The sequence below is a fragment of the Onthophagus taurus genome, chromosome 1, assembly GCF_036711975.1.
Source record: "Onthophagus taurus isolate NC chromosome 1, IU_Otau_3.0, whole genome shotgun sequence".
NCBI classification, from domain to species: Eukaryota; Metazoa; Arthropoda; class Insecta; order Coleoptera; family Scarabaeidae; genus Onthophagus; species Onthophagus taurus.
The window spans coordinates 40,555,089-40,581,692 of NC_091966.1; the positions used below are offsets into that span (position 1 = coordinate 40,555,089).

Here is a 26,604-nt window from a genome sequence, read left to right on the forward strand (position 1 = left end):
GGAACACTAAATACTGCTTTCTAAAGACTAAAATTGCTTTGTGGAGACTAAATACTGCTTTCTGAAGACTAGATACTGCTGACAGGTCTAAGTAATGCAAAAGAAAGATAAGATATTGTTGGAGAAAACATACATAACGTTGGCAGAAGACTAGATACTGCTTCTAGAAGACTAAATACTGCTTTCTGAAGACTAGATACTTTCGACAGGTCTAAATACAGCGTTTGGAACACTAAATACTGCCTTCTAAAGACTAAAATTGCTTTGTGGAGACTAAATACTGCTTTCTGAAGACTAGATACTGCTAACAGGTCTAAATACTGCAAAAGAAAGATAAAATATTTTGGAGAAAACATACATAACGTTGGCAGAAGACTAGATACTGCTTCTAAAAAACTAAATACTGCTTTCTGAAGACTAGATACTGCTCTGGAGGATTAAATGCTGCTCTCTGAAGACTAGATACTGCCGACAGGTTTAAATACAGCATCTGGAACACTAAATACTGCTTTCTAAAGACTAAAATTGCTTTGTGGAGACTAAATACTGCTTTCTGAAGACTAGATACTGCTGACAGGTCTAAATACTGCAAAAGAAAGATAAAATATTGTTGGAGAAAACATACATAACGTTGGTAGAAGACTAGATACTGCTTCTAGAAGACTAAATACTCCTTTCTGAAGACTGGATACTTCCGACAGGTCTAAATACAGCGTCTGGAACACTAAATACTGCCTTCTAAAGACTAAAATTGCTTTGTGGAGACTAAATACTGCTGTCTGAAGACTAGATACTGCTGACAGGTCTAAGTACTGTAAAAGAAAGATAAGATATTGTTGGAGAAAACATACATAACGTTGGCAGAAGACTAGATACTGCTTCTAAAAGACTAAATACTGCTTTCTGAAGACTAGATACTGCTCTGGATGATTAAATACTGCTTTCTGAAGACTAGATACTGCCGATAGGTCTAAATACAGCATCTGGAACACTAAATACTGCTTTCTAAAGATTAAAATTGCTTTGTGGAGACTAAATACTGCTTTCTGAAGACTAGATACTGCTGACAGGTCTAAGTACTGCAAAATAATGATAAGATATTGTTGGAGAAAACATGCATAACGTTAGCAGAAGACTAGATACTGCTTCTAGAAGACTAAATATTCCTTTCTGAAGACTGGATACTTCCGACAGGTCTAAATACAGCGTCTGGAACACTAAATACTGCCTTCTAAAGACTAAAATTGCTTTGTGGAGACTAAATACTGCGTTCTGAAGACTAGATACTGCTAACAGGTCTAAATACTGCAAAAGAAAGATAAAATAATTTGGACAAAACATACATAACGTTGGCAGAAGACTAGATACTGCTTCTAAAAAAACTAAATACTGCTTTCTGAAGACTAGATACTGCTCTGGAAGATTAAATACTGCTTTCTGAAGACTAGATACTGCCGATAGGTCTAAATACAGCATCTGGCACACTAAATACTGCTTTCTAAAGACTAAAATTGCTTTGTTTAGACTAAATACTGCTTTCTGAAGACTAGATACTGCTAACAGGTCTAAATACTGCAAAAGAAAGATAAAATATTTTGGAGAAAACATACATAACTTTGGCAGAAGACTAGATACTGAATGACTTTTCACCGTGAAAGGTATTAATGTTTGTTAAGAGCATTGAACTGCACGGTGAAATTTATCTTAAGAATAGTACTGCTAAACACAAATATTTCCACTTCTTGGTCTAGAGTTAGTTCTAATGCTAGTTTTAGTTGTTATTCAGCTTTAAATTGTTGTAGGTATATTTTCATTAAACTAAAACGAGAGCTAACACTAGACCTAGAAAGTTTAGTGTTAGTTCTAGTTTTACATGTTATTCCGTGCTAGATTGTAGTATATTTTTCAGTGAACTAACACTGCACGCCTCTTAAGACTACTAACTCCGAATGTTTCTAGTTCTAATTTGAGCTGTTCGAATTTGTGTGCATTAAAATTATTCATTCAAACAATTTAAAATTTTTTTTATATAACGGACTTTTAGCCAACTCTCTCCTCGTACGGATTAATCTATTATATCGAGGTTTTGCTGTATTTATTTTATATTCGACGAATGTGAATCGTGCGTCGCAGGAAACGTACGTGATGGAAACCTTTCGAAACCCGGAACTAATCGATTCGAGCGATTCGGGTTTTTGTTCTTTTTAGCTTGTTCGAATGAAAATCAACCGACGAAATCTTTAATTAAAAAAAAATTATCGACGGGGTTTAGTTTACTCGAGAAAGATGGGGGTGACCTCAATATGTCAAGGGGATGTATTGAAATCAATATGAATATTAATCACATAATAAATGGATTTAAGAAAAATATGTTGGTACAATTTGATGATAGAGGCTATGATAGTATTGAGAGATGTTATTATGAAATCTAGCAGCAATTATCCATGCTCAAAACGTATTCTTATGCAAAACAATTTTTTTTCTTTGAATCTCTCTAGATTTTAGTATGGGAAGTGTGCTTTATTTGGTGCATTCTCGTAATTACCTCCTTTACTTCCTCGTTGCCATGTGGCATGTTAGATCCTAGATATATGAACTCTTGTACCACATCAAACTTGTAATCGTTTATTATGTTTTATACTATAGAATTTTGATTATTGCCTGCTCTGCACTAGGAGTTCGATTTTTTTCTCATAAACTTCCACACCTATCCCCTTAGTTCTTTTGCCGCTTTCAAGTTTCCTGAAAGACTCATCTATATTTGTTACATTTCTTGCTATTATATTGATATTAGCTACACAATCTATAATTTGTTTTAAGTGGTTTAATAACGTAGATTCTATGTCCAAGCTGATCTTCTCAGGTCTTTCAGCCCATCTCTCTATTTCAGGCCTTGTATGACTTAATTTTTTTTTGTTTTTCTAACTCCCAAAAAGTCTTCATCACGTCGAAGTCTGAACTACAATGGGCTTAGAACTAGAATTAGCTTGTCGCGAGGTTGGTGTCTTTTGAGATGCGGTTGGCTACCTTCGGGGTTGGTTTGCTTTAAAGTTGGATTAGTTTGTGGTTTGAGTTACATGGGATTTCCAAAGCAACCCCATTTAACCATGTGTCACGTTTGGATTACTATAAATTAACTTGGCTCGTTCTGGTATGGATTTGTTTTGGAATTAGATTACTTTATAATTGATATGTTGTCAAGTTGGGTTGCTTTGAGATCAGATTTTGTGTCCAAAACAATTGTACCAAACTTATATGTTGGATTTAGCTTGCCATAAAGTTTACTTCCTTTTAGGATGAGATTAGCTTGCTTCAAAGTTGTGTTACTTTGTAGCTTGAGTTACCTTGGATTTGCAAAACTATCCAATCCAATCACCTTGGAGCTTTATTGAATGGATTTGTTTGTTGCTCAAGGGTTGCTACATCAAAAGGTAGCAAACGATTATCGAAGAGGTGGATAATACGTTGGCCAGTTATTTGCAAAAGATTAAAGCTGTAGATGAGAATGATTTTTGCAGATAATACTGGTCTACAGTGGTTATGTTACCCTAGATATAAAATTGATTTTGGATATATTTATGCTCACAATTCATAAAACTATCAGTGATTTTATTAGATTTGCTCTCGTTTTTTCTTAAATCTTTATTTTCATTTTACATTACAAAAATCGGAAAACAAGCAACAAAATAACAGATATATTAATAATATCAGTTTTATTTTGAAAAATTAGGATACATCGAAGTAAATAGAGAGGAAAATGTCGAAAACATATAATAATAATAATAATATGTGTAAACACCTTTTATAAGCTTTTCTTTTATATTTAAATTAGCATTTTTTTTTTGACACTTTTAGGTGGTACGAAAATGTAAGTTTTATTTCAACATTTTTTTTCTCAATATTTTTCCAACCCAACCCATCAATTAATATACATGATTTTAAAGAGAAAGCTTTGAGCTTTAATTTAAAACAAGTTTCATTCCTTAATTTCAATAAATACGGCTTCCAGGAATTTTTAAATTAGCATGTTTTTTGACAGTTTTAGGTTATACGAAAATGTAAGTTTTATTTCAACATTTTTTTTTTCAATATTTTTCCAATGCAACTCAACAATTATTATACATCATTTTAAAAAGAAAGCTTTGAGCTTTAATTTAAAACAAGTTTCATTCCTTAATTTCAATAAATAGGGCTTTCAGGAATTTTTGGATTAGTATCTTTTTTGACACTTTTAGGTTATAGGAAAGTGTAAGTTTTATTTCAACATTTTTTTTCTCAATATTTTTCTAATGCAACCCAACAATTATTATACATCATTTTAAAGGGAAAGCTTTGAACTTTAATTTAGAATAAGTCTCATTCCTTAATTTCGATAAATACGGCTTCCAGGAATTTTTAAATTAGCATCTTTTTTGACACTTTTAGGTTATACGAAAATGTAAGTTTTATTTCAATATTTTTCCAATGGAACCCAACAATTATTATACATCATTTTAAAGAGAAAGCTTTGAGCTTTAATTTAGAATAAGTCTCGTTCCTTAATTTCGATAAACACGGCTTCCAGGAATTTTTAAATTATAATTTTTTTTTTTTACACTTTTAGGTTATACGAAAATGTAAGTTTAGTTTCAACATTTTTTTTCTTAATATTTTTCCAACCCAACCCATCAATTATTATACATCATTTTAAAAACAAAGCTTTGAGCTTTAATTTAGAATAAATTTCATTCCTTAATTTCAATAAATACGGCTTTCAGGAATTTTTAAATTAGTATCTTTTTTGACACTTTCAGGTTATACGAAAATATAAGTTTTATTTCAACATTTTTTTTTTCAATATTTTTCCAATGCAACCCAACAATTATTATACAGCAATTTAAAGAGAAAGCTTTGAGCTTTAATTTAAAACAAGTTTCATTCCTTAATTTCAATAAATACGGCTTCCAGGAATTTTTAAATTAGCATGTTTTTTGACAGTTTTAGGTTATACGAAAATGTAAGTTTTATTTCAACATTTTCTTTCTCAATATTTTTCCAATGCAACCCTACTATTATTATACATCATTTTAAAGAGAAAGCTTTGAGCTTTAATTTAAAATAAGTCTCATTCCTTAATTTTGATAAATACGGCATCCAGGAATTTTTAAATTAGCATCTTTTTTGACACTTTTAGGTTATACGAAAATGTAAGTTTTGTTTCAACATTCTTTTTCTTAATATTTTTCCGATCCAACCCAACGATTATTATAGATCATTTTAAAAAGAAAGTGTTGAGCTTTAATTTAAAATAAGTCTCATTCCTTAATTACAATAAACACGGCTTCCAGAAATTTTTAAATTAGCATCTTTTTTGACACTTTTAGGTTATCCGAAAATGTATGTTTTGTTTCAACATTTTTTTTCTCAATATTTTTCTAATGCAACCCATCAATTATTATACATCATTTTAAAGAGAAAGCTTTGAGCTTTAATTTAAAATAAGTTTCATTCCTTAATTTCAATAAATACGGCATCCAGGAATTTTTAAATTAGCATCTTTTTTGACACTTTTAGGTTATATGAAAATGTAAGTTTTATTTCAACATTTTTTTTCTCAATATTTTTCCAATCCAACCCATCAATTATTATACATAACTTTAAAGAGAAAGCTTTGAGCTTTAATCTAAAATAAGTTTCATTCTTTAATTTCAATTAATACGGCTTCCAGGAATTTTTAAATTAACATTTTTTTTTGACACTTTTAGTTTATACCAAAATGTAAGTTTAGTTTCAACATTTTTTTTCTTAATATTTTTCCAACCCAACCCATCAATTATTATACATGATTTTAAAAAGAAAGCTTTGAGCTTTAATTTAAAACAAGTTTCATTCCTTAATTTCAATAAATAGGGCTTTCAGGAATTTTTGGATTAGTATCTTTTTTGACACTTTTAGGTTATAGGAAAGTGTAAGTTTTATTTCAACATTTTTTTTCTCAATATTTTTCTAATGCAACCCAACAATTATTATACATCATTTTAAAGGGAAAGCTTTGAACTTTAATTTAGAATAAGTCTCATTCCTTAATTTCGATAAATACGGCTTCCAGGAATTTTTAAATTAGCATCTTTTTTGACACTTTTAGGTTATACGAAAATGTAAGTTTTATTTCAATATTTTTCCAATGGAACCCAACAATTATTATACATCATTTTAAAGAGAAAGCTTTGAGCTTTAATTTAGAATAAGTCTCGTTCCTTAATTTCGATAAACACGGCTTCCAGGAATTTTTAAATTATAATTTTTTTTTTTTACACTTTTAGGTTATACGAAAATGTAAGTTTAGTTTCAACATTTTTTTTCTTAATATTTTTCCAACCCAACCCATCAATTATTATACATCATTTTAAAAACAAAGCTTTGAGCTTTAATTTAGAATAAATTTCATTCCTTAATTTCAATAAATACGGCTTTCAGGAATTTTTAAATTAGTATCTTTTTTGACACTTTCAGGTTATACGAAAATATAAGTTTTATTTCAACATTTTTTTTTTCAATATTTTTCCAATGCAACCCAACAATTATTATACAGCAATTTAAAGAGAAAGCTTTGAGCTTTAATTTAAAACAAGTTTCATTCCTTAATTTCAATAAATACGGCTTCCAGGAATTTTTAAATTAGCATGTTTTTTGACAGTTTTAGGTTATACGAAAATGTAAGTTTTATTTCAACATTTTCTTTCTCAATATTTTTCCAATGCAACCCTACTATTATTATACATCATTTTAAAGAGAAAGCTTTGAGCTTTAATTTAAAATAAGTCTCATTCCTTAATTTTGATAAATACGGCATCCAGGAATTTTTAAATTAGCATCTTTTTTGACACTTTTAGGTTATACGAAAATGTAAGTTTTGTTTCAACATTCTTTTTCTTAATATTTTTCCGATCCAACCCAACGATTATTATAGATCATTTTAAAAAGAAAGTGTTGAGCTTTAATTTAAAATAAGTCTCATTCCTTAATTACAATAAACACGGCTTCCAGAAATTTTTAAATTAGCATCTTTTTTGACACTTTTAGGTTATCCGAAAATGTATGTTTTGTTTCAACATTTTTTTTCTCAATATTTTTCTAATGCAACCCATCAATTATTATACATCATTTTAAAGAGAAAGCTTTGAGCTTTAATTTAAAATAAGTTTCATTCCTTAATTTCAATAAATACGGCATCCAGGAATTTTTAAATTAGCATCTTTTTTGACACTTTTAGGTTATATGAAAATGTAAGTTTTATTTCAACATTTTTTTTCTCAATATTTTTCCAATCCAACCCATCAATTATTATACATAACTTTAAAGAGAAAGCTTTGAGCTTTAATCTAAAATAAGTTTCATTCTTTAATTTCAATTAATACGGCTTCCAGGAATTTTTAAATTAACATTTTTTTTTGACACTTTTAGTTTATACCAAAATGTAAGTTTAGTTTCAACATTTTTTTTCTTAATATTTTTCCAACCCAACCCATCAATTATTATACATGATTTTAAAAAGAAAGCTTTGAGCTTTAATTTAAAACAAGTTTCATTCCTTAATTTCAATAAATAGGGCTTTCAGGAATTTTTGGATTAGTATCTTTTTTGACACTTTTAGGTTATAGGAAAGTGTAAGTTTTATTTCAACATTTTTTTTCTCAATATTTTTCTAATGCAACCCAACAATTATTATACATCATTTTAAAGGGAAAGCTTTGAACTTTAATTTAGAATAAGTCTCATTCCTTAATTTCGATAAATACGGCTTCCAGGAATTTTTAAATTAGCATCTTTTTTGACACTTTTAGGTTATACGAAAATGTAAGTTTTATTTCAATATTTTTCCAATGGAACCCAACAATTATTATACATCATTTTAAAGAGAAAGCTTTGAGCTTTAATTTAGAATAAGTCTCGTTCCTTAATTTCGATAAACACGGCTTCCAGGAATTTTTAAATTATCATTTTTTTTTTTACACTTTTAGGTTATACGAAAATGTAAGTTTAGTTTCAACATTTTTTTTCTTAATATTTTTCCAACCCAACCCATCAATTATTATACATCATTTTAAAAACAAAGCTTTGAGCTTTAATTTAGAATAAATTTCATTCCTTAATTTCAATAAATACGGCTTTCAGGAATTTTTAAATTAGTATCTTTTTTGACACTTTCAGGTTATACGAAAATATAAGTTTTATTTCAACATTTTTTTTTTCAATATTTTTCCAATGCAACCCAACAATTATTATACATCAATTTAAAGAGAAAGCTTTGAGCTTTAATTTAGAATAAGTTTCATTCCTTAATTTCAATTAATACAGCTTTCAGGAATTTTTGAATTAGTATCTTTTTTGACACTTTTAGGTTATAGGAAAGTGTAAGTTTTATTTCAACATTTTTTTTCTTAATATTTTTCCGATCCAACCCATCAATTATTATACATCATTTTAAAGAGAAAGCTTTGAGCTTTAATTTAGAATAAGTCTCATTCCTTAATTTCGATAAATACGGCTTCCAGGAATTTTTAAATTAGCATCTTTTTTGACATTTTTAGATTATACGAAAATGTAAGTTTAATTTCAAAATTTTTTTTCTCCACATTTTTGTGATCTAAGACAACCATTATTATACATCATTTTAAAGAGAAAGCATTGAGCTTTAATTTAGAACAAGTCTCATTTCTTAATTTCAATAAATACAACTTCCAGGAATTTTTAAATTAGCATCTTTTTTGATATTTTTAGGTTATACGAAAATGTTAGTGTTAACTCAATACTCTTTTTCTCAATATTTTTCTAATTCAACCCAACGATTATTATACAGCGATTTAAACAGAAAGCTTTAAGCTTCAATTTAAAATAAGTTTCATTTCTTAATTTCAATAAACACGGCTTTCAGGAATTTTTGAATTAGCATCTTTTTTGACACTTAGATTATGCGAAAATGTTAGTTTTTTCTCAATATTCTATCAGATTTTCGTCGTTCTGTAGCTACAGGTCTGATAAATAAATATTCAAATTTACTGCGTCCACGAAATGTCGTAGCGCAAGTTCAAAAGAAAGAGGAAGTTGTGAAAATTGTTCTGCCAAAGCTAGACTCCACTCAAAATGTACTGCAAATTGTAATGAAAGAAAGGTCTATTTTTCTGAATATGATTTAGTTAAACCAAAGTGGCTAGTTTTTTTCTGGAACTTTGAAGACCTTCATCTCGAAAACGGTGCGATTTTGAATAAGGCTATTTTTGGTCAATGGTCATGATTATTTGACACGTAGTATCTCCAGTTAAAATAGTTCCAATTATTAATGAAACACCTGTATTCGTAATCTGGGCACTTGAAAACATAAAAATTTGCAAAGATTTTTGGCAACAACAATTTTTTTGTTGTATTGTCAATTGAAGTCAAACCAATTATTAGATCCGAATGACTCTACATAAATACATAATCATCTAATAGTAATATCATAGAATCGAGAAGTTGGTATTAAAGAGAATAATATTAAAATCTCCAAGATTGCAAGCAACTAAGTATTGCAATGGGATTCTTTTTAATTTATTTTAAAAATAGATAACCACTATTTCATTAAAATTTCTCTCCCACTTATCCAATATAATTCCGAGAAAATTTTAAGCTTTTCCTAAACGTAGAAAGATTTTCAATTTTCGCCGGGAGAATTCTAAGTGGAAGCTTAATAGTAAACGAGAAAGGAAAAAGTGGAGGATTTCTTATTCGATTGCTTACCCATTAAACGTGTAGAACTTGATCGATGTCGATCTCGTTTCGTCCGAGTTTGATTTGCCTTCTTCCGGTGGCGTTGCGCGTTCATTATCCGGTAATTTGTTCACAACCCCTCTTCTCTTTTGCACCGGGCACAAACCCAATTTATCGGTTCCATTAAACGAGGGGGCGCTTCTGCTGCATTCGGTGTCGCCGGGAAGCGACAAATCAACCCGTCCAGACAGAGAGAAAAGAAAAACATAAAAAAGGGACGAGAAAAAAATTTTTTCCCAGGAAATAAAAATAAATTATGCTAAATAATTTCGATACCATTCATCTAGTTGGTTCTAAATTTACACGTCGTCGTCTTGAAAATAGCGAACTCCTCAGCTATTTCGGTGAGTCCCACGACCTAAACAAAGCTATTTTAATCCCTTTTCACCTAATTACAAACTGAGTAGGGCACGGAATGCCGTTGAGGAATCAAAACGTTCTACAATGCGTTTTAGATACAAAACAAATATTATATTATGTCTTTAATCCATCAAAATCTTTGCTATTGACGTTTTCAAGTCGCCCGTGTTTATTTCCAATAATCATCCCTCTCGACTTTGATTTCGATTTCCACTCGAGAAAGAGACGTCTTGGAATTTCTCCTTGTAAAACGAACCGAGTTGTAATTTAAGTTTACCAACGGTTAACTAACTTTCCTAACAAGTTTGTTTAAGTTAAAAAAAAAACATTGAAACCTTATTCAAAGTCGGAATACCAACTTAAATAAAATCATAACGCTCTTACGTTTAAATTTCAATTTAAACTTTTTATATATATGTATATGAAACTTTTGGGGGTTGGAAGTTATTGATCGTTTTAAGGGGCGCTTTATATTTATGGTTCGGATGACGCACGCAAATCTCGTCATTCTCAAAGACGTTCATTGTTAAAGTTGAAATCGTCAAAATACCCCATCCTATTAATAATACGAACCCTTACTATTATGTTTATTAAGCCCGCGGGTTTTGGAACATTTCAAAACGGACGCGATAAGTACAGTTTGATCCTTTCAATCGATTTTGAAAAGGATTTGAAGGAGGAATGAGTTATGTCCTATAAACAAGTAAGTACTACTACTGTACAAGCTGTACCGGGGCAAAACCGGAACAATAGAATCGCTTAAGATCAAAGCTGGCACGTTTCTCCGTCATTCCTTTGTTGCGGTCACGTGGCTACCGACCATAGTTCGATTTTCGGCTTTAACTTAAACCCTGAACTAAAGCTTCACAACATCAAAAAAGTAATTTAATTTTAGATTTAAAAAAATGAAGACGTTTTTCGAGAAGAAGGTCTTCAAAGTTCCAGAAAAAAACTGGCCACGTTGCTTTAGCTAAATCACATTATGATATTCAGAAAAATAGATCTTTCTTTCATTACAACATAAATAAACATACATTTTGAGTGAAGTCTAGCTTTGGCAGAACAATTTTCACAACTTCCTCTTTCTTTTGAACTTGCGCTACGACATTTCGTGGACGCAGTAAATTTGAATATTTATTTATCAGACCTGTAGCTACAGAACGACGAAAATCTGATAGAATATTGAGAAAAAACTAACATTTTCGCATAATCTAAGTGTCAAAAAAGATGCTAATTCAAAAATTCCTGAAAGCCGTGTTTATAGAAATTAAGAAATGACTCTTATTTTAAATTAAAGCTTAAAGCTTTCTGTTTAAATCGCTGTATAATAATCGTTGGGTTGAATTAGAAAAATATTGAGAAAAACAGTATTGAGTTAACACTAACATTTTCGTATAACCTAAAAGTGTCAAAAAAGATGTTAATTTAAAAATTCCTGGAAGCCGTGTTTATTGACTTTAAGGAATGAGACTTGTTGTAAATTAAAGTTCGATGCTTTCTCTTTAAAATGATGTATAATAATGGTTGTCTTAGATCACAAAAATGTGGAGAAAAAAATTTTGAAATTAAACTTACATTTTCGTATAACCTAAAAATGTCAAAAAAGATACTAATTTAAAAATTCCTAGAAGCTGTGTTTATTGAAATTAAGGAATGAAACTTATTCTAAATTAAAGCTCAAAGCTTTCTCTTTAAAATGATGTATAATAATTGTTGGGTTCCATTGGAAAAATATTGAGAAAAAAAATGTTGAAATAAAACTCACATTTTCGTATAACCTAAAAGTGTCAAAAAAGATGCTAATTCAAAAATTTCTGGAAGCCGTGTTTATTGTAATTAAGTAATGAAACTTATTCTAAATTAAAGCTCAAAGCTTTCTCTTTAAAATAATGTATAATAATTGATGAGTTGGATTGGAAAAATATTGAGAAAGAAAATGTTGAAACAAAACTTACATTTTCGTATAACCTAAAAGTGTCAAAAAAGATGCTAATTTAAAAATTTCTGGAAGCCGTGTTTATTGTAATTAAAGAATGAGACTTATTTTAAATTAAAGCTCAAAGCTTTCTCTTTAAAATGATGTATAATAATTGATGGGTTGGGTTAGAAAAATATTAAGAAAAAAAATCTTGAAACTAAACTTACATTTTCGTATAACCTAAAAGTGTCAAAAAAGATGCTAATTTAAAAATTCTTGGAAGCCGTATTTATTGAAATTAAGGAATGAAACTTGTTTTAAATTAAAGCTCAAAGCTTTCTTTTTAAAATCATGTATAATAATTGATGGGTTGGGTTGAAAAAATATTAAGAAAAAAAATATTGAAACAAAACTTACATTTTCGTATAATCTAAAAGTGTCAAAAAAGATGTTAATTTAAAAATTCCTGGAAGCCGTGTTTATTGACATTAAGGAATGAGACTTGTTGTAAATTAAAGTTCGATGTTTTCTCTTTAAAATGATGTATAATAATGGTTGTCTTAGATCACAAAAATGTGGAGAAAAAAAATTTTGAAATTAAACTTACATTTTCGTATAACCTAAAAATGTCAAAAAAGATACTAATTTAAAAATTCCTGGAAGCTGTGTTTATTGAAATTAAGTAATGAAACTTATTCTAAATTAAAGCTCAAAGCTTTTTCTTTAAAATGATGTATAATAATTGATGGGTTGGATTGGAAAAATATTGAGAAAAAAAATGTTGAAACAAAACTTACATTTTCGTATAACCTAAAAGTGTTAAAAAAGATGCTAATTTAAAAATTTCTGGAAGCCGTGTTTATTGTAATTAAAGAATGAGACTTATTTTAAATTAAAGCTCAACACTTTCTTTTTAAAATGATCTATAATAATCGGTGGGTTGGATCGGAAAAATATTAAGAAAAAGAATGTTGAAACAAAACTTACATTTTCGTATAACCTAAAAGTGTCAAGAAAGATGCTAATTTAAAAATTCCTGGAAGCCGTATTTATCGAAATTAAGGAATCAGAGAATTTAAAAAAATGTCTTCATTTTTTGTTTTGATTAAAACTCATTGAGATGGAAACATCTCAAGATAGCGCATTCCAATAAAGTTGTAAGTAACTTGACATCAATCAGAAGAGCAACAAGAGATCTTAATGTGATTTGTAAACCTTTAAGTGTTTGTGACGAAGAAGTTGTAGTGAGTTAACTTCGATCTCTCTTTGATGATTGGATAACTTTTAAATACAATAATCGGATAAAAATGAAATTTGTAACTCACTCAATAGTGCAAAGAATAGTGGTGGAGAATTAAATCTGCTAAAGAGTAATAAAGGCGGAATCTGGAGTTTCAACCGGGTAAATAGAGATTATGGCAAAATGGGAACTAATTCCGTAGTTTTATCCTAAGAAAATATCGGGCGTTGTTCAGGGATTTTGGGAGGAATTGTTTGCGGCGAACTCAAATTGGAGTTATAAATTTCTAAAAACTAAAATTGAAATTAATGATGAACATTATCCTGGAAAGTTTAAATTTTATGTAATCTAACCTTCAACATTCTGCTATAAGCCCAAAAAGTTTAATTCTTCAATGTTTAAACCGTTTTGGAAAAAAAAATTTTTTCATAGACGTCAAATTTAAACCAAAGAGTATTAGAGTATAAACTAACCTCAAAGAATGTCTTATAACCTCAAAATGATTTTAATTTTGATTATTAAATCCTCTAAATCCCTATTTGGAGCATATGGCATACTTCATCAATCTCTGCTTCGTGCCATAAACTTTACTTCTCCCCATATTTTTCCCAGTGCGTCCAACTCCTCTTCCATGTCGCCTTCGGCGTTCCTCTTCGCCTTGTAGATTCCAGTTTACTACTTGTTTAGCGACATTGTTGTTCTAAGTTCTTAGTATATGTCCAACTCCCTTCCATTTGCGTTTTGCCTGTTATAGGTTTTTTGCCGTTTCTGTTCCTTCGTCTTTTGTTACCATATTGCCCAGCACAAATAATAAACATAATAGACGACATATACACTAACAATACTACTAAAATAAAGACTACCCAAGACATAAGCGAAGAAGGATTCACTAAGTACGTTCTTGTTCAACCTACTAATGAACTGTATAATAGAAGCCATCAGGGCCAAATTAGGATATAAGATAGGGACCCAAAATGTTAACATAGTTTGTGATGACGACCACGCCGTTTTGATTGCAAAAACGAAGATAACATGCAAAGATTAGTGTATCACTTCAACATAGTACCTAAGCAATACAATATGAAAATATCAAGGGAGAAAACAAAATGTATGGTAATATCCAAAGAACCAAGACGCTGCAAACTACAAGTTGAAGACTCTATAATGGAAGGGCAAGGCCCGAAACCAGGTCTAGACGATAAATTAATAAATTATCACCAAAGTATCATTACATAATTTTTCATTTAAAATATTAACACATGGTGAAAATGGATACATCCTATTACAATAAATTAACTTATTGATTTGCTACCCAAAAATCGAGAATCTGACACGATTACCAGCAGAGCAGTGGCATAAAACATGCTCAACAGTCTCCGTACCCAGTAAAGATACCCATTAGAACTTTAATGCTGCTACGAGCAAGTCCTAAGATATTCCCGAATTTGACAGTGGCGATGTTGATAAACAACTTAGCGTTTCAGGAGAACTGGTCAACAGTAGGCGAAGTCATTCTTCAGCCCACAGTCCACTCCTATGTTTGGCCATCGCAAATGATACACCAACTACTGGCTCTGGCTCTACAAACGCTTTAGCGCTGCCCTTTCGAGCTAGCTCATCTGCCGCTTCATTGCCAGCAACCCTAGAGTGTCCTGGAACCCAGATCAGAGAAACTCTGTTATCACAACTCAGTGTGTTTAAAGTTCTTTTAGAGCTCCTGGAGAGCGGCTTGACTGTCTGAGAAAAATACTGCGGATAGAACTAACTTAACTTGCAAAGTCGTCGAGAAGCTTTTTATGATTATCTCTCATCGTTATCCTCTACACTTATAAGAAATTAGTCCCGAATTTTTCTAAACCCCAATTAGGTACGATTTTACATGTATATCATTTTGGTTATAACAAGAGAACCGATATCAGATCAACCGATAACGATTTTGATGAATATTATCTCATTGGAAAGCTAAATCCTAAAACGCCAAAATATTGCGAAAGTACACGAAAATAACACTAAATTGACCTTTGTTAGGTGGTCATAACTCGTAAACTATTTACTCGATTATTAAGATCTATATTTACGTCATTTGATTCGCGATAGTTTTCTTTATCGGAATCACATTGCCCGATATCAATTCATTCCCGTTAACCGTGTATAGTCCTCAGAATGACACCATATTCGGTTATAGACAAGTTATGCATATTTAAATATCTAGGTGTAGAAATTACAAGCTATCGAGATCTATGTAAGGAAGCACAATCACAAGTTACAAGAGCGACACAAGTGGCAGGCTGCCTAAGGGCCACTGTATGGCGGAAAAGTTTTGCTGCCTTTGGTATAGATAAATGATCCTGTTTCAAATACAACTAATTCAGATATAATTGTGTATGCTGATGACACAACACTGGTTAATTTTGGATATTGCTATGATACTACACGATCACTGGCGGATGCCGCTCTTCCTGCACATTTTGAACGTCTTCAGAATAAACTATTTGTTTTAAATGTCCCCAAAACCAAACATCTAACGGATTTAAATCTGTTGAACGAGGTGGACCTCCTCGGCCAATCCACTTATTGCCAAATCTGTTATTTAAGAATGCTCGAGTAGCGCGTGTATAATATGCTGGTGCTCCATCGTGCATAAATTAGCAATCTTCTAGAATTTGTTGAGGTAATTCATCAAATGCCTCTGTAAGGTCATTTTGTAAAAAATGTATGTAAGCATCAAAAAATGGTCCTAATAACTGATCATCTATAACTCCAGCCCATACATTAACACTGAATCGCCACTGATGATGAGTTTCTAGTATTGCATGGGGACTTTCATCACTCCAAACGTGCGCATTATAAATATTAAAAATTCCGCTTTGAGTAAATGTTGCTTCATCCGGAAATACAATGTTTATGGGAAAGTCGACGTTTACTACCTCTTCCTGTATGGCTCACCTATAAAAAATCTCTCTTTTTTCGCCATCATTTTCTGTTAGAGCTTGAACGGTGTTGTAATGATAAGGATCAAGCAACTGCTCCCTTAAAATGCGGTGAACGGTTGTTTTTTTAATGTTTTCTTGTGCAGAAATTTATACGGGACACCCTGAATAAATGTTGTTAATATTTATATTAAATTTGAATTTGAACAAATACAGAAGTAGAAGGAAAAATGAAAATATATAAAGCCATGGTACGACACATACTAACATATGGTAGCGAGATAACAGCAGAAACAAAGAAGATTAAACAGAGGATGACGGTGATGCAGATGAAAGTCTTGAGATCTGTGTTGAATGTGATACTTTGAGATAGGCAGACCAACACCTCTATCAGAGAAAGATGTTACATACAGAATGTAGTAAAATAGACAAAAGTAAGAAAGAAAAGGTGGAAAGAGTGTATGGGAAGAATGGATGAGAGGAGATTGGCCAGAATATGCATGTATCGACGATCGAAAGGAAGAAGACTACAAAGACGACCGCCAAAAAGATGGACACAAAAGTCCAAACATAGAACAATTAGAAGAAGATTGCCCTCCTATTTGCCTGCAACAATTCTGTTATTTTATTTAGTTTTATCTCAACTCTAAATCATTTAGTTTGTTTAGGAAGTCCCACCATACTGTTTTCTGCAAAATCTGCATTTCTCAGAATTCAATCTAGTACAATATTGAATAGTAGAGCTGATACCGGACCTTGCTTTTTGCGTCGTGATATTATAACCCAACCTTTTGACATCTGGCCTGGGGTGTTGGGCGGCCAGATAGTGTGGGGTTGGGTTGGGTTGGAATATATGACATATAAGACACAAAGGACAGTTAATGCCCTGAATACAATAAAGGGCTCCACCTATTTTCATTAAGATAATTGGATCAGCTAAAAACCCCTTCCCTCGTCATCTCCGGAAACTTTCTGTGAGCTTTCTACGGAGTTGAAACCCTTCTCAACGGATCTTTTCAAGTCAATCTCGCCGATCTTCAGATTACCTCAAAAACACAAAAATCGTCTTAGGTTTCAATTATTTGTTAATTTTCACGTATCGAGCAGAGGGGCTGGGCAGCACCCATCTTCCATTCCACTCCTTCTCTCCAAGGGCTACTATCCTCGGATTCTCCTGTTCAGGTTAGCTCAAAAGACAAAAAGTCGATTTAGCTTTTAACTACTTGTTTATTTTTATCGTACCTAGAAGAGGGGCTGAAGAGCGCCCCTCTCTTGTTCCTCTCCTTCTTCTTAAGGTGCTATCCTCTGGGTCTTCTCATGCTCTCACTTGATATATATATATACCTATAGTATAGGTAGTATATGTATAGGTCCTATACATATATACACACACTTTGTATCAATTATTTTGTCATCAGTCTTTCCTCTTTCTTCTTTGTTTCTACCATTTCTCTTATATATCTCTCAAGAATCTTCCAATATTCCTCGTTCTCAAGCATAACAGTGACACAGTTCTCTGGGGTAATTACTCTTCCGATCCTTTCGGTTACCTCCTCTCTCTTCTGTCTCCATTTCGAACACTCTAAAAAGGTATGTGCCACGTCATCCACCTTATCTTCACCATACACACACATCTCGTCCTCGACTCTCTTGTATTTAAGCAGGTACTGCTTAAAGCAGCCATGCCCGTTCAGTAACTGGCTCAGAGTGTAACTCACTTCTCCCCATGTTCTTTTTATCCACGGTGTTAATTTCGGTATGACTTAATTTCCCAGTATCCTTCGACCAATTGGACTCCCATTCCTCCATTACTTGTTTCATGACTTCGTGTTTATCAATCAAGGCTGCGTTTCTTCTTTTGCCCATCAACTGTATGGGGCCAGTCCTATCAAATTGAATGAAATGGCGTTTAAAACATTTTATAGAAAAAACTGTTCGTCCAGGAATCTTTAAATTTTGTATAATCTAACTTCAAACACTCTTTTATAAGCCCAATAAGTTTCATTTCTTAATTTCAAACCGTTTTGGAGAAAAACTATTTTCATTAGCTTCATTTTCAAGAAATGTCGATTTCAAATGGGCAACTTTTAGATTTTTTTGCAAACTGTTCAACTTGGAAACTTAATATTTGGTACAACCTAACCTCAAATAATATCTGATAACCTCAAAATGAGTTTATTTTTCAACTTCAATCCAATTCGGTGAAAAGAATGTTTTTCTTTAACCTTATTTTCTAAAACTGCCAATTTCAGATGTATGATTTTCAAAAATTTTTTGATATAAAACTGTTTTTCCTAGAAGCTCTAAATTTTGTATGATTTAGACCCAACATATTCTGTTATAAACCCAAAAAGTTACAGTACTTCATTTCAAATAGTTTTGGAGAAAAAACTTCTGACTTCATTTTTAAACGAGATTTTGAATTTAAATTTTCCATTTTAGTTAGAATAACATAATGAATTTTGAATACAAATACTACTGACAAGACACAAAACTGCACTATCCCATAGTTGGAATTCCCCGATCGATAATCCCCGAGGACCCCATTACAAAACGGAAACCTACTCCGTCGTTTTATCCTAAGAAAATATCGGACGTTGTTCTGGGATTCTGGGAGGGATTGTTTGTCACGAACTCAAACTGCATTTGGGAGGAACGTTTTCCACCAGAAAAGACGACATGTTTTCGTCCCTTTCCACAGTTCTAAAACTTTTTCTACCCGATCAAACAAAAAATTCCTTTTAATCAACATATTTAATACATCAAGAACTAGTAACTTGGTTATAAAATCATTAAGAGGAAATCACGAATACGTCAATTTCGATATGGTGTGGTTGCATTTCCTGTTTGAAATTGAATATTAACTGACTATTAAGATCGCACAACAAGAATTATTAATGTTTATTTGGAACTAATCTAAATATTGAAAAAAAAGTATTCTATTATTTTTTTATTGTATCAACCAGATATAGATAATGTTCACATCGTAATAATCGATGCGTGTTTTGTATAGATAACGTTAAATTATCATCCAGACATATCGAAATGTGGGCTATTGAGTTCTGTTTACGAGAACTCGAACCCTTGTTATATCGATTTTCATTTTATAGATTACCCTAGATTTCAACCTAGGCCCCGAATAGATACCGTTCTATTTAACATACGGCAACCTCGAGGTTCGCTTAATAATTCCAGGATTCTCGGCTACCCACAAGCCTTTTTGACAAGAATGCATCACGTGCATGCATAAGAAATGAACATCAAAATGATCGAGTGGATTACTTCTTCTTCAAAAATTCTAAAAGATATTGATTGATGCGATTTTATACACTTTTAAATTTATTTACGAACGTTTAAATCGCGTTCAATGAAGTCGCTTTTCGTACATGTTAAAGTTATCGATTGAGCGTCTTCTTTGGCGTCGCGTTTCCGGTGTAAATACGTGCTAGTTAAGAGGAAGGAAACGGGAAATTAGATTTTCAGAAAGTTTTCAATATCAAACGATTTAATCAAGGAATGTCACTTTGATTGGTGTTATTGATAAATTTATGAAAACGATTTCTTTCAATACAGTGAATTTCACTTGAGATGCAATATACTAAAATATATTTCCATAGAAACCAGGGCGTACCTATTTACTTTGTGCTACATAAAATGTTAATATAATTTGAAATTACTGTAAAACCTCGATATAACAGCTTAATATGTGGAAGGCGGTGTTCGTTATATCCATTGAGGTCTTATATATAATCTAGAGTGCGTATGCTGTTAGATTATGCTGTTATGCTGCCATGTTAGATGTACCAATTTAGCGGGAAATTCGAAATTCTTATATACAGGGTGAGTTATTAGTATCCCGGCGATTGATAGTTACTAAATCGTTTGAAACACAACAACGTTATTATAATTTTACGTTCTATTACGTAAAATTATTTTCACTTATACAGGGTGTTCCATTTAAATAAATTTACGTACTCTCCGTTACGCTTAAATGGAACACCCTGTATATCTTATCATATTATGAATACAACTAAATTTGCTTATACAACCATATATGTTACTATTTCACAGCGTTCATAGTTCCTGAGATATTCAATTGTTTTTTTAAAATGTGCTCATTACAGGATCTTTTTAAAAACGATGTAAAAACGACATTTTTTCCGATTTTGTTTTGAAACTACATCAGACAATAGTCAAAGCCATTAGATAGATGATGGTATTCAAAGATATTAGATACACTATACAGGTTGTTTATAAAGTTTAGTTACTTTTGATGTTTTTCAAATGGCTTTTTCTTAAGTTTTTTAAATGGAACACCCTGTATATTGTGTGCTAGTTGAATTGTTCATCAAGTTCCCTTTAATTAATGATAAGTATGTCATATGTCTAACTTTAATAGTTTTCCTGATATTTAGAATTTAAAGAAAAATGTGTAATAAAATGTCATTATTGTACTTAAAAAAGTGACCGAATATAATATATTCTGTCCTTTTTTGTCACCTTTTTTTTGTTTTTTCTTTTTTTGTTTGTCTGTCATTTGTAAATCAGTAATATTATATTAACCCTTTGTGTCCCGACGGTACTTTAAAGTACCGGTAGTTTTAAACACACATTTTTAAATTAGCATCTTTTTTGACACTTTTAGATTATACGAAAATGTAAGTCTCATTTTAACATTTTTTTAAAAATATTTTTCCAGTCTAAACCTTCAATTATTATACATCATTTTAAAGAGAAAGCTTTGAGCTTTAATTTAAAATAAGTCTCATTCCTTAATTTCAATAAATACGGCTTCCAGGAACTTTTAAATTAGCATCTTTTTTGATACTTTTAGGTTATACGAAAATGTACGTTTTATTTCAACATTTTTTTTCTCAATATTTTTTCAATCCAACCCAACAATTATTATCCATCATTTTAAAGAGAAAGCTTTGAGCTTTAATTTAGAATAAGTCTCATTCCTTAATTTCAATAAATACGGCTTCCAGGAACTTTTAAATTAGCATCTTTTTTGACACTTAGATTCTACGAAAATGTAAGTTTTATTATAACATTTTTTTTTTAAATATTTTTCCAATCCAACCCATCAATTATTATACATCATTTTAAAGGGAAAGCTTTGAACTTTAATTTAGGATAAGTCTCATTCCTTAATTTCAATCAATACGGCTTCCAGGAATTTTTAAATTAGCATCTTTTTTGACACTTTAAGGTTATACGGAAATGTAAGTTTTATTTCAAAATTTTTTTTCTCAATATTTTTCCAATCCAACCTGACGATTATTATATGTCATTCTAAACAGAAAGCTTTGAGCTTTAATTTAGAATAAGTCTCATTCCTTATTTTCAATAAATACGGCTTCCAGGAATTTTTAAATTACCATCTTTTGTGACACTTTTAGGTTATACGAAAATGTTAGTTTTAACTCAATACTCTTTTTCTCAATATTTTTCTAATTCAATCCAACGATTATTATACGTCGATTTAAACAGAAAGCTTTAAGCTTCAATTTAAATAAGTTTCATCTCTTAATTTCAATAAACACGACTTCCAGACATTTTTGAATTAGCATTTTTTTTACACTTAGATTATGCGAAAATAGGGGGATCCCACAAAGTTTCAAAATTTTGACTTCTTGGGACACAAAGGGTTAAAATACAATTAAAAATAAACTTTAATAAATAAATAATCAAAACGTGATAAAAATACAAAAAATACAATTAATGGCAGAATAATAAATCCCTTTTTTAATTACTAAATTATTTGAAGGAAATGCAGCAACAAACTATAAACAATTACTAAACGTTGCTCAACAAGGAGGTATTAATTTAATTAATATTTAGAAGTTGTTCAAAATGCTGCCCATTTTCTCTTCTACAAGCCTTAATGCACTGTATAAATGATCTTGAGGTATCTCTTAACATGTGCATCTTATTTTCTCTAAAGTTACCTCTTTTTAAATCTCATAAAGAACCAAGTCGCATTAAAATTTGGTATATGGCAGCAAAATTACTTTACATTATAAAACATTAATCAAATATTAAAAGGAAGAACAAACAAACTGATAAAAATAGACAGAATATAATATTAAGTACAATAACGCATATTTTATTACCCATTATTCTTTAAATTCTAAATATCAGCTAAATTACTAAAGTTAGATATATGACATACTTATCATTAATTAAAGGTAACTTGATAGAGAATTCAACCAGCACACAATATACAGGCTGTTTCATTTAAAAAACTTATTAAAAATGCATTTGAAAAACATCAAAATCATTTATCTAATGTTGTTATTACATCGTTTTTAAAAAGATCAAGAACACATTTTGGAAAAACAATTGAATATCTCAGGAACTAAGAACGCTATGAGTTAGTAACATATACGATTGTATAAACAAATTTAATTCTATTCATAATATGATAAAATATACAGCGTGTTCCATTTAAAAGAATCTACATACTCTCCATTACGCATAAATCGAACACCCTGTATAAGTGAAAATAATGTTGTGTCATAGAAAGTGGTGAGTCAAACAACTTTTGTATAAAAAATTTTTTTCTTTCTCAAACGGTTTAGTAACTATCATCCGCCGGGATTCTAATAACTCATCCTGTATATACAGTGTGTTTATTAATTATCGTACCCGACGTCATTATTGCAAGTATGCAACCAATATCGCAGTGGAATACGCATCATACGTAAATCGCGTATTGCAATAAAAATACTGTGAAGTGGAGTTGGAGTGACAAAGAAATTGATTTTTTATTTTGTTTGTTTGCAGAGGAGCTTTTTCAGTCGTCAGAAGATGTGTCCAAAAATCAACGGGTTTAGAATTTGCAGCCAAAATTATAAATACAAAAAAACTTTCGGCAAGAGGTAAGAATTTGCATTGAATTAATTTTTATTGTAATAAGATCCGGCTCCTCCACCATTTTTGAAGTAGTTTAAATTGATGTTAAAATCGTCTGAGGATTATTTCGCTTCAACAAAATGTTAATCGTCACACCTAAGATACACTAACAATCAAAGACATCTTTCTATAATCTCAAAAAGACTCATTTTATTTTATAAAACGTCACATTCATACTGGGTATTTATAAAATTTTCTTTAAAAGAAAGTCTTGCCTTCCTTTTTTTGCCGCTTCTCGCATCCCAACCGCCAACGATCCTTATCATTCCAATCATCTTCACCCAGTCTTCTCCTCTTCATCTCCTTATTGCTATCCTGAATCCATTTTTTTGCACCCAGTTCCAAACCTTAAGTGGTATTCTCTCTTTACTCATTCGGCGTAGATGTCCATACCATTTTAGTTGCTTTGCATTTATAGTGTCTATTATTGAGTTGTGTGCCATCATTCTTCTTATTTCCTCATTTTCAACTTGGTGCAACATGGTTATGCCGCAGCATCTTCTCCAAAATATCATCACCACTGCTAGCAACCTTCGAGTTGTGTCTTTGTCTCTCACCCACACTTTTAACCCATACGTCATTACTGGTTCTATGTAGCCCTAAAAATATTTTTCTTTGTTTGTATCGTTAGGTTGTTATTCCACAGAATCGAATGCATTACCTTTATCACTTTTTTCCTCATTACATCATACTGGTCTATATTGTTTATTATGCCGGTCTTTAATTGTATGTCCTTTCCCGTTCTTCCAATTACCATATATTGGGTCTTCTCTTTGTTCATTTCCAAGCCCCATTGATTGTGTTTTTCTTCTAGTTTATTTAACACATACCACCTATCCTCTTAGTTTGCTGCAAAAACTAATTGTTCGTACACGAACACCAGTGATGGAACGGATGGTGATTTTACGAAAAGCCGGATACCGAATATTCGGCACCCCCTTCGGCCGGATATCCGGTTATCCGGCATATCTATCCGGCCATTATGGTTATAAAATCTGGTGCATTTTTGAAGTGATACCCTATATTGCCACATTATTGCGATATTTGAATAAAAATTAAATTAATACGAAAGCTCATAAGCTATGTCAACTTATTTGGATCCAAGATAGAAAATGAACATTTTTGATGCTGATTTATTTAACGAAGCAACTCTAAAAAGAGGGTGCTTTAATTAATAATTGGCGACATTTCCACAAGGATCCTTCAAGAAATTAATTTTACAGCGAATTTTGAAAGTTATCGATGAAAATTGCACCATCGAAAATTTTATCAAAACTTCAAATATTGTTTTCTCACAAACTAATAACTGTTTTTCAAAACGGGTTGGTTCATCGGAAAGAAGACACTTTTATTAACACTTTGTGAAATTTTCATAGTCATATTCCAAGAAATTGATTTTATACGAATTTTTAAAACGTAATCGGCGAAAATTGCAAAATTCGAAAAAATTGTCGATCATTTCAAAAATTTTTTTCTCAAAAACTAAAAGGGATTTTTCAAAACGGCTTGTTGCATTAAAAAGAGGATACTTTAATTAATAATTGTTGATATTTCCACAAGGATCTTTCAAGAAATTAATTTTATAGCGAATTTTGAAAATTATCGATGAAAATTGCAACATCGAAAATTTTATCAAAACTTCAAATATTGTTTTCTCAAAAACTAAAAGTTATTTTTCAAAACGGGTTAGTTCATTGGAAAGAAGACATTTTTATTAACACATTGGGAAATTTTCATGCTCATATTCCAAGAAATCGATTTTATACGAATTTTTAAAACGTAATTGGCGAAAATTGCAAAATTCAATCAAAAAATTTTATCAAAACTTCAAATATTGTTTTCTCACAAATTAATAAGTGTTTTTCAAAACGGGTTGGTTCATCGGAAAGAAGACACTTTTATTAACACTTTGTGAAATTTTCATAGTCATATTCCAAGAAATTGATTTTATACGAATTTTTAAAACGTAATCGGCGAAAATTGCAAAATTCGAAAAAATTATCGATTATTTCACAAATTTATTTCTCAAAAACTAAAAGCGATTTTTCAAAACGGCTTTTTACATTAAAGAGAGAATACTTTAATTAATAATTGGTGATATTTTCACAAGGATCCTTCAAGAAATTAATTTTATAGCGAATTTTGAAAATTATCGATGCAAATAGCAATATCGAAAATTTTATCAAAACTTACAATATTGTTTTCTCAAAAACTAACAGTTATTTTTCAAAACGGGTTGGTTCATTGGAAAGAAGACACTTTTATTAACACATTGGGAAATTTTCATTCTCATATTCCAATAAATCGATTTTATACAAATTTTTAAAACTTGATCGGCGAAAATTGCAAAATTCGAAAAAATTGTCGATCATTTCAAAAATTTACTTCTCAAAAACTAAAAGGGATTTTTCAAAACGGCTTTTTGCATTGAAAAGAAGATACTTTAATTAATAATTGGCGATATTTCCACAAGGATTCTTCATGAAATGAATTTTATAGCGAATTTTACAAGTTATCGATGAAAATTACAATATCGAAAATTTTATCAAAACTTCAAATATTGTTTTCACAAAAACTAAAAGTTATTTTTCAAAACGGGTTGGTTCATTGGAAAGAAGACACTTTTATTAACACATTGGGAAATTTTCATACTCATATTCCAAGAAATCGATTTTATACGAATTTTTAAAACGTAATTGGCGAAAATTGCAAAATTCAATCAAAAAATTTTATCAAAACTTCAAATATTGTTTTCTCACAAATTAATAAGTGTTTTTCAAAACGGGTTGGTTCATCGGAAAGAAGACACTTTTATTAACACTTTGTGAAATTTTCATAGTCATATTCCAAGAAATTGATTTTATACGAATTTTTAAAACGTAATCAGCGAAAATTGCAAAATTCGAAAAATTTTTCGATCATTTCAAAAATTTATTTCTCAAAAACTAAAAGGGATTTTTCAAAACGGCTTGTTGCATTAAAAAGAGGATACTTTAATTAATAATTGTTGATATTTTCACAAGGATCTTTCAAGAAATTAATTTTATAGCGAATTTTGAAAATTATCGATGAACATCGAAAATTTTATCAAAACTTCAAATATTGTTTTCTCAAAAACTAATAGTTATTTTTCAAAACGGGTTAGTTCATTGGAAAGAAGACAGTTTTATTAACACATTGGGAAATTTTCATGCTCATATTCCAAGAAATCGATTTTATACGAATTTTTAAAACGTAATTGGCGAAAATTGCAAAATTCAATCAAAAAATTTTATCAAAACTTCAAATATTGTTTTCTCACAAATTAATAAGTGTTTTTCAAAACGGGTTGGTTCATCGGAAAGAAGACACTTTTATTAACACTTTGTGAAATTTTCATAGTAATATTCCAAGAAATTGATTTTATACGAATTTTTAAAACGTAATCGGCGAAAATTGCAAAATTCGAAAAA

General features: G+C 30.6%; 1 protein-coding gene across 12 annotated transcripts in view; it reads left to right on the forward strand.

Moving 5' to 3' along the window:
* LOC111423765 (Calcium/calmodulin-dependent protein kinase II) overlaps positions 1 to 26,604 on the forward strand; it is a 140,213-nt gene that overhangs the window by 31,351 nt on the left and 82,258 nt on the right. For all 12 annotated transcript variants that reach the window (XM_023057094.2, XM_071201356.1, XM_071201357.1 and 9 more), the window contains exon 2: positions 23,024 to 23,118. In XM_023057094.2, the coding sequence (XP_022912862.1) occupies positions 23,024 to 23,118 (95 nt within the window). The remainder of the gene's footprint in view (positions 1 to 23,023; positions 23,119 to 26,604) is intronic.